The 17,263-nt window shown below is 37.6% G+C and overlaps 1 protein-coding gene across 1 annotated transcript; it reads right to left on the bottom strand.

The window, feature by feature from the left end:
- Window positions 1–260: 260 nt before the first annotated feature.
- LOC100345822 (eukaryotic translation initiation factor 1A, X-chromosomal-like) lies at window positions 261–5,075 on the bottom strand. The gene is made up of 3 exons (XM_017339952.4): window positions 4,997–5,075; window positions 2,114–2,802; window positions 261–553 (listed from the first exon to the last, which is right to left on the bottom strand). The coding sequence occupies exons 1-2, from the start codon at window positions 5,073–5,075 to the stop codon at window positions 2,384–2,386; spliced, it is 498 nt and encodes a 165-aa protein (XP_017195441.3). The 3' UTR covers window positions 261–553; window positions 2,114–2,383.
- Window positions 5,076–17,263: the final 12,188 nt, after the last annotated feature.

Here is a 17,263-nt window from a genome sequence, read left to right as displayed (position 1 = left end):
ATGGTTGCATATTATGAACAAACTGTGCATGAATTTCAAAAATTTTTTGCACCCAACTAAACGTGTGTTTAAATTCTGTTATCCATGTGCTTTGGTCCATTTCCTACTACCCAACCAGTCTAGAATCTGAAAGATTATTTTGCTGCTGGAGAAAAAATAGCACATAAATATATTCTTGACTCAATAATTAACCACTAAAGCACTTTAATGGTACATTCTTGAATAAATATAAACATTTTCTTTTGTTTGTGATGAGTAAGTTTTTTTTTTTTTAAGATTTCTCAAATATTTTATTCTCTTTCTTAGCATTATAGTATATTTTAGGAGCCAAAGAATATAGCTAAAAAAAGTAAAAACAAATTCTTGAGGACCACTTCCATTCCTTACTTGAATACAATCCAATCAATAGAACTATAAAATTGCCACATCAAATATATGTTAGTAAAATAATTCCCCCAAGTAGTGTTGCATGAGCTACAACTTTACCTCAACTATTTTAATCATGATTTGAGATTTTCCAGGATGCAACAGCACTAGACTGGGTGGTTACTACCTAGACAAGAAAAAATATATCACCAGCAAATACATGAATTGGGGTCATAGTCATAATTTTAAAAACTCTCCAGATAAACCATATCTATTACAGGACTGAAGTAGAGAAACTAATGTCTGACTTATACTATCCTGAATAGGAACTGTATCACATATGCAGAGATCAAATACTCTTGATAAAATAACTTGGAAGGATCTATAGATACCGTAAAATTTTCAAAATACTTTTATGTACAGGAGCCTAAATATCTTGGCTTTAGGTTGCGGGTGAAGACAATTGCTAAATAAATCTTTCAAGGCTGGTTTTCCATGAATATTAAAAACCAGCCGTTGGCCTCAGATCCATTCCACCTAGGTAAGTGTTCAGACATTCCAAAGAAAAGCAAACAGGTGTTACAACTATACATTCTATTCAAATTGCCATTCTTTAACTTAATGCTTTACAGTACCTCAGATTTTGAATCCAGAGTCTGCACATCTAAGAAATCAGAGCAAGAGTATGATTCAAGAAGATTTGCTTATTTTTTTGAAGGCATGTGAAGGTACTTTGAAGCCATGTATGTGTTTACTGCCTTGTGTATTATATTTCATTACTAAAAAGTTCTTTGGAAATCAAGAAGAAAAATTCCACAATCTATACAATGTAGGTCTTTTTTTCAAGTTGCACATGATTTCAGTGTGGCTGAAGTCTAATTAGTCCAACCTTAACTTCATTTTTTGAGTTGATATCTAAAAACTGAATAAGGAAGCGTAAACAGAAATTCCCAATACAAGGGAAAAACAAAAATCTGTCCAAGTAAAATGTATCCTTAGCACAAAGTAAGGGCATAATGTAGTCTGCAGCATAATATTTTATTGTATTTCTCTTCCATTCGGAAACTGGAGACCATTTTTTTATTATTTCCTTCTCTTTCCTTAGCTTAGGGATAGGTTGAAAAAGGTTTAATTTGTACACGTTGTCACAAAATTAAAATCTCATTTATATATACTTTAACTGTTTATAAAGCACTCAAAATTGTAGCTTACATGTATATGACGTCTGAAAAATAACATTTTTAACATAATTTTTTGTTCTGTAAAAATATTTTACATACATGCACATAATCAATTTTTTGGTTGGGAAATTTCCTATCCATAGTAAGTTAAAAAAAAAAGTCAACAATTATATCAATATTTCCAATGATAACTGTGTGCCACCTAGTGTTCAATTTCTGTAACTATCAACCTTACAAATTCAAAATTGTTATTAAAACCCAGTTTCTTAAAAACTACATTTTAGAAATGCTTTTTATAGATATATTTATGGCAAAATAAGATCATGAAAAGAATGTGTATGATACCAAAATTAGTATAAAAATAGCCATATACTACTTAAATATGAAAACCAGACTTATCATTTTTTACTTCAAATGCAGATTTCTGTCTTCCTTACATTTTAGGAAACACCTACGTAACTAGAGTATACAGGAACACACTGTACAGACTAGTCAAAACTAGGGCTTATTCAGAATCCATAATGAGTACAAGACAAATGGCTTATTCAAAACATCTGTTTACTTACTGGAAGTGGTCAAAGCAGGATAGGCAGTAATGTATTTTTAAATAGATGTGGTCTTCTACCCATAAGCTCCATTACATCAAAAGAACAAGGTAGCCTTAACATCTCACTTAAGATCATTCAACATTATCAGTTTTCAAAGAAATAAATCAGTCTGCCTTAACAAACTGCAATCATGCTAATGAAATTTCAATCTTCTTTAAGGGTCATGGCCAAAATCCAAACTGCAGGACAATCTTCGGAAAAACTGGAATGTAAAATGCTGAGTTCCACTTAGATATCATCAATGTCTTCATCATCATCTCCAATGTCATCAAACTGGATTTCATCATCATCTCCAGGGCCAAATGTATCAGTTTCATTGATTTTCGCATGCTCTGGAAGCTCGCCATACGCCTTCAGACTTCTAGCTTCATCCGCATTGTATTTTAAAATTACGTCAGCTTTGTTATCCTGATAGTCTCGAAGACCAACCAATATAATGTCTGAGGTATTTATCCAAACCTTTTTTCTCAATTTCCCTCTGATGTGACACAACCTCTTTACACCATCAAAACACATTGCTTCTAATCGTCCATTTCCCAACATTTTGATTACTTGAGCATACTCTTGTCCGTCCTCTTTGAAGACCAGCTCTCTTTTTTCAGATTCGTTCTCATTCTTACCTCTGCGCCTGTTTTTACCTCCTTTACCTTATCTTTGGCATGGCGGTGACGGTGGCCTCGCGGCGTTTCTACTTTCTTTCCGGATGGCTGTAGTGCGGCGGCGGCGGCGGCGGGGTCTTCTCGGGGGCGCGAGGGCCAGCGAGAGGGAGCGCACGGAAGGAAGCAAGCGCTGGGGAGCGTGTCGCGTGCGCGGGTGTCTCGCGGCCGAGTTCTTCCCAGATCCACCGGTGCCCACGCTCGGCAGCAGCAAATGCTGTGATGAGTAAGTTTTATCTAATCTGTAAATATTTACTTTGTGATTCCAACAGCATTTTGTTTTCACCGACAATAGATATCATGCATTAAACATTTGTAGATTATATATTTTATTTACATTTCATATGATTAAATATTCTCATATTTGATCTATTTTCAATACTTACTTTCATAGAGGCTTTAAAAATTATGAGTTATAAACACTTAAAAATGCTGTAATAAATTCCATAGGAATGTAAAATAAATAAGACATATTGTTATTTTGTCTAACAGCTAAACAATAGCTTCATCATTCATTTATTTATTAACTTATCTTAAAATTAATTTATTAGAAAGCAGAGGGACAGAGAAAGAGAGTGCTCTTCCATCTAACTAGTTTACTTCTCAAATGCCAACAATGGCTAGGGCTTGGCTGGGTCAAAATTGGGAGCCAGGAACTCAGTCTAGGTCTCCCACACGGGTGGTAGGAACCCTGCTGTTGGAACCATTACCTACTGCCTCCCAGGTGCATGTTAGCAGGAAGCTGTAATGGAAAGCAGAGCTGGGACTCAGACCATGGCACTTGGATACTGTGATGCAGATGCGTCGAGTGACAGGTTAACGCTGTCCCAAAGCCTGCCGCATGGTGCAGTTTTGATTTACTGATCTGAGCAACCTTTGGAGTACTTAGAGACGCTGAACTTTAATTTAGCTTTTGATTTTCATTTTAAATCAGGGATCATGGAAATGCAACCTGTGCCTCCAACATTTTTGTGCATAATACATCATTTTTAGAATCATAATCTTCCCTACTTTCAGATTATATATCATGATGTCTTGTTCTGAAAATACGGTAAACTCATCTGTGGATTATATGCAAAGCTAGATGATATGCCGATAGAAAGTTGAAATGAAATACTTGGGAAATGTATAGACCTTCCTTAAGATTCTGAGGTTGAATCACACAGATTCAGAACATTAAACACCTCTTTTCCTCTACAAAAGATCTTGTTTCCTTATTTGTTTATTATTTTTAATTACATTTAACATATTCCATAAAATAGTGTTTTCTCACTTCCTATGAGCCTTCTTTTCTGTGGGGACAGTACCGGGTAGAATAGTGTAAAAGTCTATTTTGGTAAAAGATCAAACTTTCTCAGGTTATTTACTCTATCTCTGCTTTATATCAACATCTGTAAAATGAGGCTATCATTAGCATCACTTAGGTCTTCTGAATGTTGGAATTAGAGTGCTTACAACTGTTCCTGGTACAGGATAAGGGGGAAATATCTGCACGATTTCTTCATGTATATTTGCATCCTCTTAGTTCTAGTAAAAATCCCCATTATCCACATTTCCTTGTTTTATTTATTGAAGCAATGCATACCTCCTGTCTTTCCATCATGTGAATGGATCCTATGATCTGTATGTCAATGGAAAAGTAACCAAAAGTACATGTTCTCTGTATTCAGAAAGAGTTGAAGCCCATTCTGTAGATGATTTTAAAGGGAACTGAAAAATTATTCCAATGGTGCTGTCATTTTCACACGCCTAATTTTATTTATATGCTTAATCCCTGGTGAGTCTGGAAATACAAAGTGTTTTCCAAAAAATGACAACAAAATGTGATAGTGAACTTGCAGTGGCACGTAGGGATCTGAAACAGACAGTATGTCTCAGAGAGGTAACTCCTTCACCCCAGAGACACCTGCACTTGCTCCTTCTTCTGCTCAAGCTATATGTTAAGCCCTACTACATCAGGAATGTTTCCTCTTTGTGAAATGTGCTGGCTTGATTATTGCACTCACAATTCTTCCCATAGTAGGACAAGACATGTAGAAGAGACTGTTGCAATGTGGAATTGATTTCAAATACACAAGCAGATTTGCACTGCTGTGTTTTAGCTTTAGAACTAGAAGTGTCTCATGATTTAGCTGAGTTATTGAAATAGAGTAGAGGATGAGCTAATTTTAGTAAGGAAGCTTACAGTTTTCTATCAATATTTGCAGGATCACAATCACAAGATACAGGAATCCCGTGAAATTTGCTTCCAAGCCACTCAGCATATTCACACAATCATCTTCAGGCTTTTTTATTTGTGTGTACATAAAAATATTCACAAAATGTTTGTCAATAAGTGGAATAGGGCTTGGCTTTGTGGTACAGTAGGTTAAGCCAAAGACTATGATAGCAGCATCGTGTATTGGAGAGCTGGTTCCAGTTCCAGCTGCTCCACTTCTGATCCAGCTCCCTGCTAGTACACCTGGGAAGGTGGTGGAGGTTGATTTAAGTACGTGGGCCTCTGCCATCCCTGTGGGAGACCAGGATGGAACTCTGGGATCCTGGCTTTGATTTGACTTGGCTCCAACTGTTGTGATATTTGAGTAGTGAGCCAACCAGTGGAAGATCTCTCTCACTGTCGCTCTCACTCTTGCTCTCTCCTCTTCTCAGCCTCTGTCATTCTGCCTTTCAAACAAATAAATAAATCTCTGAAAAAGCAAATCTTAAAAGAAGTAGAATAACAACTTACCATGCTTTGACCCTGAAGATTTTAAAAACAATGTAGAATGGTTCTAGAAAGGTTAATAATCAGTATTTTTATGAATTTTGCATTTCCCCCAAATATAAACATTTTGCTGGTTGACTTAATGCTTGAAAATACATGGAGCATGTTAGCTCCAGACTTCTGATACAATCTTTCCTTCTAGGAAAGAGGATAAGTAGCCCAAAACACTCTACCTAAGTGTGTGTGTGTGTGTGTGTGTGTGTGATGACACCCTACATATGTAGAATTTGAGATTAGGGTCCTTTTTCTTGTCTTATACAGGGTTACACAAAAAAGGAATTGGTTATTAGTGATGGTTGCTCGGAAGCAGGAGGTAACCAAATACAGACTATGTTTGGGAAGTCAGGCAGGTTTGGATTCAGGGAACCTGATGAGTAGGGATGAAACAAAAATCCAGAAGGAGAAACTGACTTGGTTTCTATATATATGTGATCTTCAAAAAATTCCTGGAAAAATGGAATGGGAATATAAGTTTATTTTTGTGGAAAAACATTTGGAAATTCATGCATAGATTTTTTTTCATAATACTCATTTTCCACGACCCCCCATACAGTAAGGAAAACAACTGGAAGAGAGCCTCGTGGAGAATTATCTACTCTGTGCTATCACAGATTAAAGTTAGGGAAGATCAGATAATCTTTTGGAGACCCTGGGAAGTCAGCTTGCTGGGTTTCTGTGTTCTGTATGCACGTGTTTGCAAGTCGCCTTCACTGAAAACTTCTCAGGTACAACATGAGGTTCTTTTCCTGTCTTGACTTTCTTCCATCAGACTTTGAGCAGGTTTCTCTCCACCTGCCTGGTCCATTCTGAGTGCCTCTGGCCCTCACATTAGAGTGTATTCTCCTCAAAGTAACACTCCATGCACCACTCAATCACCTTTTCCTTAACATCTATTGGAAGCACAATAAATGTTTGTTGGAAGAGTTGAAATAAAATAACATCATGATATGACCTTGGAACTTTAATTAGATCAGACTGTGTGCTCATTTGGTATCAAGCAGCAGGAGTCACAATAGAATTATCAAAAGAGATTTTCCCACAACCATGTGTTGTCATCTTCTTCCTAACACCATGTCTTTTATTAAAAAGTTCCATTTTCTCATATGATATCAGTTTAATCAATATTTTCCTTTTTTATCTATTTATTTGACAGAGTTAGACAGTGAGAGAGAGAGACAGAGAGAAAGGTCTTCCTTCCCTTGGTTCAACCCCCAAATGGCCTCTACTGCTGGAACTACGCTGATCCGAAGCCAGGAGCCAGGAGCTTCTTCCTGGTCTCCCATGTGGGTGCAGGGGCCCAAGCACCTGGGCCATCCTCCACTGCCTTCCCGGGCCACAGCAGAGAGCTGGACTGGAAGAGCAGCAACCAAGACTAGAACCCAGCACCCATATGGGATGCCGGTGCTGCAGGCAGAGGATTAACCAAATGAGCCACGTGCCGGCTATATATATATATATATATATATATATATTTCAGTCTAATTCATTAATCAAAATTGTTAAGCTGGAATTTGGACATTTATATCCAGATCGGTTGATCCTTAAATCTTCATATTGGTTCTGATGTTTTCTCAACTTTCTTTTTTCTTTACTGGAGTGATAGAGAGAGACAGGCAACCTCCTTCTGGTGGCTCACTCCCCAGATGCCCACAATTGCTGGGATTGAAGTCGGGAGCAAACACATTATCCGGGTATCCCCTGTGGCTACCCCATGTGGGTGGGAGGAATGCAGTTCCTTGAGCCATCAGTGCTGCCTGCAGGGTCTGCATTTTCAGGAAGCTAGAGTCCAGAGCTGGAATTAGGAATCAAACCCAGGCACTGGAATGTGGGACATGGACATTTTAATCCATAGGCTAAGTGCTCATCCCTGGCATTTGCTTAAATATTAATTTTTTGATGCTAGTTAATTTGCAATTTGAGATAATTGTTATATGACTGAGATCACTGATAAAGCACTATTGCTTTTGTAGGTATCAATTATTTTCCTAGAATTGTATCTACAAATCACATTGAATCTGTTAAAAACAAATTAAAAGTAAAAATTAAAGAATCTTACAGACACGTATGTGAATAAAATGGAATTTTTAGATAACATTTTAAAAAATTCTAGAAAATAATTTTGAAATAAAATCTGTCAAGGGGAAGTATAAAAATTTTGGCAAAAAACATAAAATTAGTACATCACAGTGAACATGAACTCATAGATATTAATATAATAAGATATAATTCTAAATGACAAGAGCAAGGAATGTGATATCAGGGGAATCTATGGATTTAAATAAAATCTAAGACAGTACTGTTCTAAGATTCTCTCCTTTTTGCTTATAGTATGGAGTTGATGCTATAATATTGTGTATTACAGTTTTCCAAAAAACATTATCATAGTAAGAAAATTTTCATGTTACACTATTTCAATAGTCTTTTTTCTTGTTTTAATGATGTATCTTTTTTCTGATTTTAAATAAAATTAGTATTTGGATAAGGAGCACAGTTTCTCAACTTTAGGATATTACAAAGATAATCATTGTAATGATAAACTGTCAATACATATAGTTGACAGTGTTATAGTTGAATATTTTTCTTTCTCTGAGACCAAGGTTTCCAGAATTAGTAATCATATATACAAGTTAGTTCTGAAAATATTTAAGGATATCCTGTCAATCTTTTTTTTAAAGATTTATTTTTTTGAAAGGCACATTTATGGAGGGATAGAAATCCATCTTCCATCTGCTGGTTCACTCCCCCAGTGGCTGCCACAGCTGGGGCTGGGCCAGGCAGAAGCAGGAACCAGGACATTATTTGGGGTCTCCCATGTGGGTTGTCGGGGCCCTAGTAATTGGGCCATCACCCACTGCTTTCCTATTATAAAGCACTTGCGGAGAAAATCTGTTACTGGGAGCAGTTCCTGTTGCAGGGTGTTTTGACCCATTTTTGTCTCTGTTTTTCCCAATAACTGCACAAATGGTCCTCAAATGGGTGCTGTTCCCCCAGAGGATGTTTGGCAGTGTCTGGTGACATTTGTTTGCCATACCTTGGGGAAAGTCCCTGCTGGGATCTCGTGGGTGTAGACAAAGCAGGTGCCCCTATGTTCTAGCACAGCAAAGAATTATCCTGCCAAAAATAAGAACAATCCTAAAGTTGAGAAACTGTGTTCCCTATCAAATAATTGTTTTACTTAAAATCAGAAAAAAGATACATCATTATAACAAGAAAAAAGACAACAGAAATAGTATAACATGCAAATTTTCTTACTAAGATAATGTTTTTTGGAAAACAACTGATATTTCTTTAAGTAGAAAACGTTCAAAGGTATACACTATTAAATTCTCCTGGTCTTTGTTATTTGTGCTTGGTTGCAGTGGTCTAAACTTGAATGTTTCCAGCTGGGGACATTTCTTGCAGTTGTCTCTTGAATCCGTGGTTGGCTTATATGAGATCTAAACTGAAGCCCGAGAACACTTAGTAGTTATACAGATGGTTGGGGAATAGAAGATACTGTGCTTAAGTGAACACTTAAGTAAAAACAGTGCTCTATCTCATCCTGAAAAAAATTCCTTAGACTTAGTGAAGTTAAGCAAGAAAACGCAAAAAAACAAACAACAACAACAAAAACCAAGCCAAACAAAACAAGAAAACAAGGCCAGTGACTGGAGAACATAAGAATGTGTCTAAAAATAGCCCAGTAGGCAATAGGCAAAGGACTTTGCATTTCCACACTATTAGATCCCTGCAGTGACCACACTTTGAGGATGCCCTTGACATAGCCAAAAGAACCAAGTTCATGTTTTAAACTGTGATTATAGATTTTTATATAGGTATATCCCAAACTAACCAAACACAGTCATAATATCCAGAAAGAAATTAATTAAATGCAGTCAGATTAGATTTCCCTGTGGTATTTTTAATATATGAGGTTGCTTTGAAAAGTTCATGGCAAATGGAATTAGAATATAAATTTATCTTGAAACACTGTTTTTCAAATCCATGCACAATTTTTTCTTATTATACACTTCTGTGAACTTTTTGGAGACCCCTTATATGCATGGATTTCAAAATACTGTGCACCAAGACAAACTTACCATTGGATTCCATTTCCCGTGAAATTTTTGATGTATTTTCTTGTGTTTACCTAATCCCTGTTAATCTATACGGATCTTCAGTATTTCAGACGTTGAGTATTGTGTCAAAGTGTTGCATTCACATCGCCCAACTTCAATGTTAACAATTTTAATTGCATAACTAGTCTATCTTCTAGGGCTCTTTGATGCTTATATGAGTGGAATCATTACTGTAATAAAACCTTACCCCATCTTTTTGGGTGATGCAGCTGGCAAGGCTATAATACCAAAATGGCCCAAGGTGATAGCAGTAGCGCATGACTTCTTGCATTAATCACAGTCCTTAATACAGGCTTTTAGAAAGTTCACTTCATGCAACATTTGCCAGATTTCCCTCCCCTCACCTCCCTACCCTCCCCTCCTTTCCCTCCTCTCCCCTCCCCTTGCCTCCCTCCCCTCCCTCCCCTCTCTCCCCTCTCTCTCTTTCACTCTGCCTTTAAAATACATAGATTTTTTAAAAGTGTGCACTACACTCCCTGTTTAAAACACTGGAGAGTGCTAGCAAAGAAATTCTCAAGAGGATTGGGGGCCAACCTAGTGGTACAACTGAGTAAACCACAGATTGCGATGGCGTCCTCCCATATCAGAACTGTGGTTCCAGTTCCTGCTGTTCTGCTTCTGATCCACTTTCCTACCAACGCACCTGGGAAGGAAGTGGAAAATAGTCCAAGTTCTTGGATCCCTGCACCCGTGTGGAAGAATCCAACTAGAATCAGATAGAATTCTTGGTTCCTGGCTTTGGCCTGGCCCAGCCCTGGGTGTTGCGACTGTTTGTGGAGTGAACTAGTAGATGGCAGGTCTCTCTTCCTTTCTGTATCCACTCTTGTTCTGCCTTTCAAATAAATAATAAATCTATACTCCAGTTTCTCTTCAGATTGTATAAATCTTTGCCTTTTACAAATAGATAATAAATCTTAAAAAAAAAAAAAAAAGAAAGGAAGAGGATTGAAAGAGGTTAGAAGAAAATGCAATGGATGTCTATATGGCTTTTGTGGATTGTCCAGGTTCCCAGGCCTTTTGCCTGCCAGACTTTGGTGGGTCTAAGAATTTGGCACTGGTAAATGCTATGGTGTCACCGTTGTGCCCCTGTTTCTTATAGCTGATGGCTCTAGTGAAAACAGTTTGTTAGTTTATCTGTGAAACAGTGTTTGTTTACAATAGAGGATACTATGGATGAAGTACTTTTACAAAGCTTTTAGAGTGATAAAAATGGAAAATAAAATAGATTTAATCTATTTGGCATTGCTTTTTTTATTCTTTTCAATATACATTGCTCCAGTTTTGTGTTATACATTGAGGTTTATGAAAAATACAATGAATATACTTTTAATGGTTCTTTTCTGTATTAAAGATTCACGTTAGGCAGGATTTAATTAGGTGTGCTTTTTTTCAAGCGCCCAGTTGCATTTTGATGAACTCCTTAGCTATTCAATTAACATGTGAATGATTTGCATGAAGCATATTTACACTCTATGGGCTACTGGGAATCACTTGATATTTTCCTTCTTCTATTAATGGTTCCATTTACTATTGTGCTAGTGGAAAATGAAGTTGTATAATTGGGAACTGGTAAGATACTTTATAGCTTGTTAGCTTAAGATAATTATCTGCATGTTATATTACACATTGAATTACAATAGAAAGCCATGGATTATAACATTTAGGAGTCATGGTGACCAAAAATAGTTAAATTGTTATGGTAACCATTGTCTTGCAATGAACATGAATACATTTATTGAAAGATGCTTCTGTAACTTGTAAACAGTGTGTTTCTTTTTGATAACTATTCTTTTTCTCTTGTTCTTTCTCATTTTTTTATTTATTTATTTTATAATTTGCTGCTTGCCATTACAGGAAGTAGAGGTTTGTATATTGCTTCTGTGTCTCATATTTAATTTTAGATTTTATATGAATCTGTACATTTTAATCACTTATGTATACTCAATCCACATTATTCCCCCCCATAGGATGATTATTTCCACACCTGGAGTCCAGGGAACCCTTTGATCAGGGTAAGAGTCTAATTATTTTAAAATAAAAATCTTACATTTTATAACCATGGTACTTTGAAGATTATATTTATTGTCTGCTTAATTTTAAATAAGAGAACTTACATGACTGGAAAAATTGATGCTGCAATTGCTTCCCTACCAGTGTAATATAATTACCAATAAGCTAATTAGGAATCATGATTATGTTGGGATGCCTTTCATTTTTATACATGAATCAGGTTCCTTATGTGGGCTTCTGATCCTCCCCATGTTCCTGCTTGCTGGTTCATGCAAGTCACTTCAGCCCAGGTTCAAGTGTGTTCACAGATAATAGAGATATTTGTGCAAAATTCCCAAATGGGTGACTTTTCTGCCTGTTTTCCTATTAATACATGATGGCACTGAAAGTGGGCCAGACCAATCCAATTAGTTTCTGTTAGGCCTTAGCAAAAGTCAAAAGGAAAAGCCTTTTATAAGATGCAGGACCCCACCCCTGAATGCACAGCTTGCAGTTTTCCTCACTTACCCTAAGCAGAGAAGCAGGGAAAATGGTTTCCCAGGTGTGCACTGGGGATACAAACATCAAACTCCGTGCAGGGTTGGTTACATTAATGACCGAAGAGATTTATGTATTAAATTCTACAGTATTAGAACCAGGGGGCTTTCTGCTTTCCATAGGTTATAGGAAGGTGGAAGATGAGATTCCATGAAGTGCTAACATTTAAAAATAGGCAACGTTTTCCAGAATATGTGGGTGAACTGTTGAGTGATGGAGCCACAGGAGATCACTGAAGGGGGTTTTTGGTTTTTGCTGTTTCCCGTCCTTGACTTCCTCTTTGGGATGACCACAAGCCTCCAAGGGTGAGAACCAGCCTGTGTGGACTTCGCCACAGACTCTCAGCAACACGGTTGCTCACCTGGGGTCTGAAAGTCATTCACATTCAATCCCCCATGGAAATTACCTGTGTGGTTTCACTATTGTTACCAGTTTTTTAATTTGTGCAATCTGTCTTTTAAAATTCTAAAAAAAATCCCACAGACTAATGTTGACTTGGTTACCAATAAGTAAAGCCAGTACATTAGATGACAGGCAATGAAAAAATAATGACATGCAGACTGAGATGTATTTGCCAGCTTTCTTGGGAAATGAATTTTTATGATGGAATCATAAACCTTGAAAAATGGGAGTTATCCATGAAACGGATGTTAAGAATTAAATTTGCCATACTTGGTGCATCCAGTTATAATAAAGACACTTTGGTTTTTCCTTTTTGTGTGTGTGACTGTGTTCTGATTTATCTCTCATTTAAAAAGAAATGACTGCTTTAGGGGAGGATTTCAACTGAGATATACCATAATTCTGATTTACTTTAAATTTTAAACTGGCTTTTAACCTCTAGCTTGTTAAAAAAATCATTTTTATCAGGCAAGGAACAATTCATGATAGGATAATAGCTAATATTTATGAAGGATGTCCTATATTCAGTCACAATTGCAAGGATTTGATTTTGTGTGTGTGTGCCTGTATTCACTTAATCATCTCAGTAATTCCACAAGGCAGACGAGGAAGCTGGGGCTTGAAAGCAGGTTAAGCTCCTTTCTGGGTGAGAGTCCTACAGAGTGTTAGGGCCAGGATTTGAGGTCACACAGTCTGAGCCCCAAACCCCATTTCCTCACCCTAACCACTGTGCCCTGCTGCCATTCATATGATAGAATTAAAACGAAATAATGGCATAACAATGATACTTGGAAGTCTGTGTTTTAAAAATAGCTTTTACCTTAGCAAACATTAAGAACAACTATTTGCTTTATTCCTGTGTGTTAATATTTTGTAGATTCTCAGATCTTGAGTTTTGAATGAGCATATTATAGTTAACACGCATGAGAATATTTAATTTAAAAAATGAAACTAGAAAAAAAATAAATTGAGATACACATGTTGTTTTTGCAACAAATTAACTGAATCAGTTGTGACTCACACTGAGGAGCAAGCCAATTTATCCTGTTCCCACCTGGATCTGAATAAGACAGACAGTGCTTGTCATCTGGATGGAAGACTTGAGATATGTTAATTTCTAGTTCTTTTCCTGATGACACACTCTTCCTTCAAGTATCTATCTGTTTCAAAAGCTGATCTGTTGAATATGAAATAACTTAGCATATTTTATGAGAGGTTATGATTTTTAATATATTTTGTTTCTTCATTGTTTAAGGATAATCCTATTATCAATAGAAGTTGATTTTCTCCTATTTTTTTCTTTCTTTCTTTTTTTTTTTTTTGAGGGAATGCATGTTGCCTGAAAACACTGAGGAAAATATTTGGAATTACTTATTTTTCTGGTATTTATATCATTTTTACCATATTTATTTAATTTTTGAAAGATTTATTTATTTATTGAAAGTCAGAGTTACACAGAGAGAGGAGAGGATGAGAGGGAGAGAAAGAGAGAGAGAGAGAGAGAGGTCTTCCATCCGATGGTTCACTCCCCAATTGGCCACAACGGCTGGAGCTATGCTGATCCAAAGCCAGGAGCTTCTTTCCGGTGTCCCACATGGGTTCAGGGGCCTAAGGACTTGGACCATCTTCCTCTGCTATCCCAGGTCATAGCAGAGAACTGGATTGGAAGCGGAGCAGCCGGGTCTTGAACTGGTTCCCATATGGGTTGCCGGTGCTTCAGGCCAGAGTGTTAACCCAAAATACACCACAGCCCCTGTTCCACCATATATATTTTAAGTTGCCTTTTCCTTCAGTTTGTATAGAATATTCTATAAAGTATGTGGAAATTAAAGTATCACTAATGAAAATGCTTGTCAATGCTTCATAATATTATTGTCATAACTTTTCTGCTTATTTATGTAAACTGCACATAAATTAAGTACATACATGAACATATAGATACATATTTACATCCACAAGCAAGCATTTCTACCTGCAAACTTTCTTCTGGGTAAAAATGCACCGATTGTTTACACATACTTTATCCACGTTTCAGTGGAGCTGCGACAATTTTTTAAATATACTGTTAGGTTCTGTTCATCAATCACATTTCCAGTTCGCTTTAAAAAAAAAAAAAACACCTAAACAGTAATAGTCTTGGGAAACTATAATAATTTCAGATCAGACTAAGTGTTACTATTTTTTTGACAAGACTGATTTATTTATTTGAAAGGCAGAATGAAGGAGGGGGGAAAGGGAGGGCTGGAGAGAGTGAGGAAGAGGAGACATCCTTCTTCCATCTACTGGTTCAGTCCCTAAATGACTGCAGAAGCCAGGTCTGGGCAAATCCAGGAACTGGGAACTGTATCCAAGTCCCTCACCTGAGTAACAGGGGTCCAAATATTTGAGCCATCATCCGCTGCCTCCCAGGTTCCTTAACAGAGAGTTATGTTGGACACAGAACAGCTAGGACTGGAACCAGCACCCCGAAGTGGGATATGGGCTTCCAAGTGGTGATGGCCTAACCCAGTGCTCCACAACACACGCCCCAACACTATTTTGATGATGGTGCATCTGCTGTAAAATTTAAGAAAACATACACAAAATTTCTTTGGATTTGTCCACATTGAATTTTCCGTGCCATTACTTCTCTCCATTAGTGTGGTTAAACATGAGTTGATACAACAGAGGCCAACTGAAACCTGATTTTAATGAGGACATGCATCTTGTAGAATAAGGCTTAAAAGCCTGTGTTTACTATGGCAAATAAACAGAAGCAGGAATTCACAATAATTATCAATGTTTTCTTTTCTAGCTCTTGGAAATAAAATTAAAACTTTGCAGAAACCCATGTTTTCAGCACATTAACCTTTTTTCAAAAGAAAAATTTTAGTTATTGAAAAATAAAGAGAGTTAAAAGAAAGGGAAACTGTGGCATTAATTTTGGGCATTAATATCAGCATTAGAATGAGACAGTGAAATCAAAGACTAACAAAAGCAAAAGTCTGACACCTCGGTCTATGCTAAAGAGTTAAATAAGGAAGACACTATTGGGCCTGACGAATTCTAAACAGTCTTGAGAACTGAGACAACAAGTATCCATTGCTGTTTTTAGAGCAGGGATTTGGTGCAAGAGTTGAGAAGCTGCTTGGGACACCCACGTGGTATGTGTGAGTATTCATTTGAGTCCTGGCGCCTCCACTGCTGATCCAGCTTCCTGCTAATGTGCACACCTGGAGATCGCTGGTGATGGCTCTGGTGCTTGGGTCCCCACCACCCATATGATGGGGCAGACCCAGATGAAGTTCCAGGTACCTGGCTTTGGCTTGATCCAGCCCTGGCATCTGTGGGCATTTGAGGAATGAATCCCCCTGTGAAGGATCTCCATTTCTCCCCCCACCTTCCTGCTCCTTCTCCCTCTCCTTCTCTCCCTTTCAAATAAAAATGAATATGTATAAGAACAAAATTAATAAACCATTTCCCCAGAATATGATAGATATTTCAACCTGATACGAAAGAGTTGTAAGTGAAAACATTTTGTTCTTTATTTCTGTGTCTTTACACTCCGGACCGACTGGGAGTTGTTCCTTCTGGTACCTACCATGGCAGTGAATTATACTTAATAAATTGGTAGTCAAGGAGATGCATTTGCATGGATCCAGATATTTCAGAACAATCAGTTCTATGTCACGGGTGTGTTTCCGCTCTCTGGCAGATTCCTGGGCGTATGGGACTAGTTGCACTGCGGGTCAGCATCCACTGATCTTTTTGCAGCAGTTTGAGAAGTACGGCAGCTTCTAAACCAGGGCCTCTCTGTGACTCCTGGGGCACTGTGACTCCTGAGGCTCAGCTAGATCCCATTTCATGTAACAAAACTTCAGAAGGAGAGGAGATACGGGAAGAACCATTCCTAAACTGCAGCTGCTCAAAATGTGCTCTGCAGAATAAATGCAAACCATTGATCTTGCACTTGGCTGAGCCAGTTTTGCAAGGCAGAATGAAGGGCAGGCATACACGCAGCCTTGTACTGGTCAACAGTTTTTTGTTTTTATCTTATTATAATAAGTTCTCAGAGTTTCATCCGATTCCCATCATTTTCCCCATTCATTTGCAGAATGTCTCTCGTGTAACAACAGCCATGGCCTGACAAGTCCCTTTACACCCAGTCTCTGCTACAAGGGAAAAGCGGTTGAGGTTTTGTCTGGAGCTTTGTCTCTCCTTCAGTGAACAAAGCTGATCATAGGAGTACGGCTGTAATTATTTCTGAAACTGAAAAAGACTAGTGTTTGAGAAAATGCAACCCCCAATTTCTGTTTCCCTTTTAATTTGCATTTCCCTACTTAAGGCATAAGTTGCACAGATGAGGCAACATAGGCATTGGCTGTCTCCGAGATGCCTTTAATTTCTACTGGGTTAAGCAGGGATTGTTTACAGTGTGGACCTGTGTGTGTGTGTGTGTGTTCCTAGATGGTAATTATTGGTAGAATTCTGAAACAATAGATAGGTCTGATTCATGCTTCACAATAGAGGCATAGTGGTATCATAATGCTGCTTTGTTTAAGAGCTCCGGCCTTCTGGCGTATTTCTAATGGAGAAATTGGTATTTCCGGAGTTGAAATTCAGTGGGAGCCATATGCAAATA

This window comes from Oryctolagus cuniculus, chromosome 8 (assembly GCF_051225735.1).
Source record: "Oryctolagus cuniculus isolate XC-2025 breed Fujian yellow rabbit chromosome 8, ASM5122573v1, whole genome shotgun sequence".
Taxonomy (NCBI): Eukaryota; Metazoa; Chordata; class Mammalia; order Lagomorpha; family Leporidae; genus Oryctolagus; species Oryctolagus cuniculus.
The sequence above is the reverse complement of the archived record's forward strand: the minus strand, read 5'-3'. Positions and strand labels throughout refer to the sequence as shown.